The 2,500-nt window shown below is 52.4% G+C and overlaps 1 protein-coding gene across 1 annotated transcript in view; it reads right to left on the bottom strand.

Moving 5' to 3' along the window:
• Positions 1 to 2,265, bottom strand: part of chrnb2 (cholinergic receptor, nicotinic, beta 2) — a 24,282-nt gene extending 22,017 nt beyond the window's left edge. The window contains exon 1 of the mRNA XM_031576658.2: positions 1,808 to 2,265. Within this exon, the coding sequence (XP_031432518.1) occupies positions 1,808 to 1,850 (43 nt within the window). The 5' untranslated portion in view covers positions 1,851 to 2,265. The remainder of the gene's footprint in view (positions 1 to 1,807) is intronic.
• Between the last annotated feature and the right edge of the window lie 235 nt (positions 2,266 to 2,500).

The raw sequence follows: 2,500 nt of genomic DNA, 5'->3' as shown, positions 1-2,500 counted from the left end.
ATCATGCAGCTTCTATGGTCTATGGGGCTACTGTACTGTCAGAACCACACTCGCTCTTATAATCCAAATTTTGGAAGGGGAATGGATAAAGAGGGGGCAGTGGACAGGACGGCAGGAGGAGAGGTGGTGGGATTAGGGCAGAAGGAGGAGAGGTGGTGGGATTAGGGCAGAAAGGAGGAGAGGTGGTGGGATTAGGGCAGAAGGAGGAGAGGTGGTGGGATTAGGGCAGAAAGGAGGAGAGGTGGTGGGATTAGGGCAGAAGGAGGAGAGGTGGTGGGATTAGGGCAGAAGGAGGAGAGGTGGTGGGATTAGGGCAGGAGGAGGAGAGGTGGTGGGATTAGGGCAGAAGGAGGAGAGGTGGTGGGATTAGGGCAGGAGGAGGAGAGGTGGTGGGATTAGGGCCCCGCTGCTGGTGGTCCCCTGGGCCCTTCATCGGAGCTGACCCCTGCCAGCCCTTTGCCCACTCATCCATCACTTCACTCCTCCATCTTCTCCTCCTTCTGCCCACTCATCCATCACTTCACTCCATCTTCTCCTCCTTCTGCCCTTTCCCTCACAGTCAGAGTTAATTAGGAGAGTTTGCCCTTCGGGGAGCTGACACGTTGAGAGAGGGGCCTAAGCTGACTCTACTGTGAGTGCCATGTGTGTGTGTGTGGGTGTGAGTGTGTGTGTGTGTGTGTGTGTGTGTGTGTGTGTGAGTGGGGGAGATTGGGTCCCATTCTGTTCAGACAATCATCTCATGCATTTTCATGATCATGGCCTACACACTTGCTTTAAAATTGTGCCTCTGAGTGTGTGTGGTGTGTGTGTGTGTGTTCGTGCGTGTGTGTGCGTGTGTGTGTATGTGTGTGTGTGTGTGTGTGTGTGTGTGTGTGTGTGTGTGTGTGCGTGCGTGCGCACACAGTGAATATTTGAGAGAAAATTCCTTAAGGTTTGGGGTGTACATGTTTGTGTGATAAACAACAAACATAGGAGTGTCCGCAACACACTAAGGTAGTGCTTCTCTCTCTCAGCCTCGCATCAGGCTTCTGAGTTCAGTTCACTTGGGCCATCGGCAAGGCTCCATCATGGATCAGCCAGCCCGTTAGTAGCACTGACATTGTGACAGGGTACCACCAGCGCCATACACACTTCCGATCATCACACGCCCCCGCGTACGTTCCCATCATAACGATGGCGTTTCATCACTCGGTCCAGGCTGCGTAACAACTCTCTCTCCCTCTCTCTCTGTCACTCTCTCTATATATTTATCTCTCTCTCACACACACACAAACACACACACACACACACACACGCACACGCACACGCACACGCACACGCACATTCTCATTCTCACCGCAGGCCACAACGAGACCGAGGTCCGCGACACACCGACGCTATTATGCACATGAACGCACTCGTTACTGACGGCCGCTCCAAGAGACTGCCCGGGGCTGCGGCACACAGCTCTCGCCCGGGCTTCACCTGCCTAGTGCCTTTATGCAGGCATAGAATAGAGAGAAAGACGCTTATGTCATGCACGGTGCGACAGCAACGAGTACCCCCCCACACCCACCCCGCACGAATACACGCGCTCTGTATGGCGAGCGTTCCTCTATTCATCTCGAGTTAAATGTGCATAGCGCAATCGATCGAATGAGCAAGAATAAAAAGACTCAAAAAGACATCCATCTTCTCTCTTTCTCATCTTCTCAACCCTGTATATACAATCGCACTCACACACACAAAGACCCACACATATGTAAAGATCCCCCTCACACAAAGACATACACAGGCGCACACCCCAAAATACCAAGAGCTAACTTACTTTTGACGATGGTGAGGAGGTAGAGGAGCATCCATAAAGCCATCTCTGCGATGGGTGGCCAGCATCAGCCACGGGAGATGATTTCTACGCCGTCTTTGAATTTACGAGTGGGATGAATGCGCCGTGTAGGTGTGTGCGAGTGCAAATGTTTGTGTGAGTCTATGTGTCCGCGCGTGTGATTGTGTGGGTAAAGAGGTGGACACGCAAACGCCTCCTGAAAGCACCACGCAGTCTTTCTTTCCCTCTTTCTCTCTCTCTCTCTCTCTATCTCCCTCGCTCCCTCTCTTTTCTTCGTTATTCGGTGACTAGCATGGTTGCGTTAGTTTTTCGGTTTACAAAAGTGCACGATTACAGTTCTCTCCTCTCTGCCGCGGTGCATGGAGACGGTCTTACGCGAGCCCAGGTAGACCGTTGGGCGGTTCGTGATGAGCAGCTCGATGCAAAGAGCCACCGGAGGGCGGGTGGGGGTGGGGGCGGGGAAGGAGGGAGGACGCGGGGAGACACATACCTCAGAATATCCCTCTTCCGCTGTAGCACTTTCACTCACTCACTCACAAGTTTGTGTGTGTGTAAGAGAGATAATGTATATCTTAATGGCATTACAAGGTCACAACCGGGGGTGTATTTGCAGCAGGTGCTTATTGCAGTTAGACACTTGTGGCTGGAAGGCTTTTCAGATATATGTGCCTCCTA

The sequence above is a fragment of the Clupea harengus genome, chromosome 11 (assembly GCF_900700415.2).
Source record: "Clupea harengus chromosome 11, Ch_v2.0.2, whole genome shotgun sequence".
Classification (NCBI taxonomy): domain Eukaryota; kingdom Metazoa; phylum Chordata; class Actinopteri; order Clupeiformes; family Clupeidae; genus Clupea; species Clupea harengus.
This window is presented reverse-complemented; position numbering and strand designations above follow the sequence as displayed.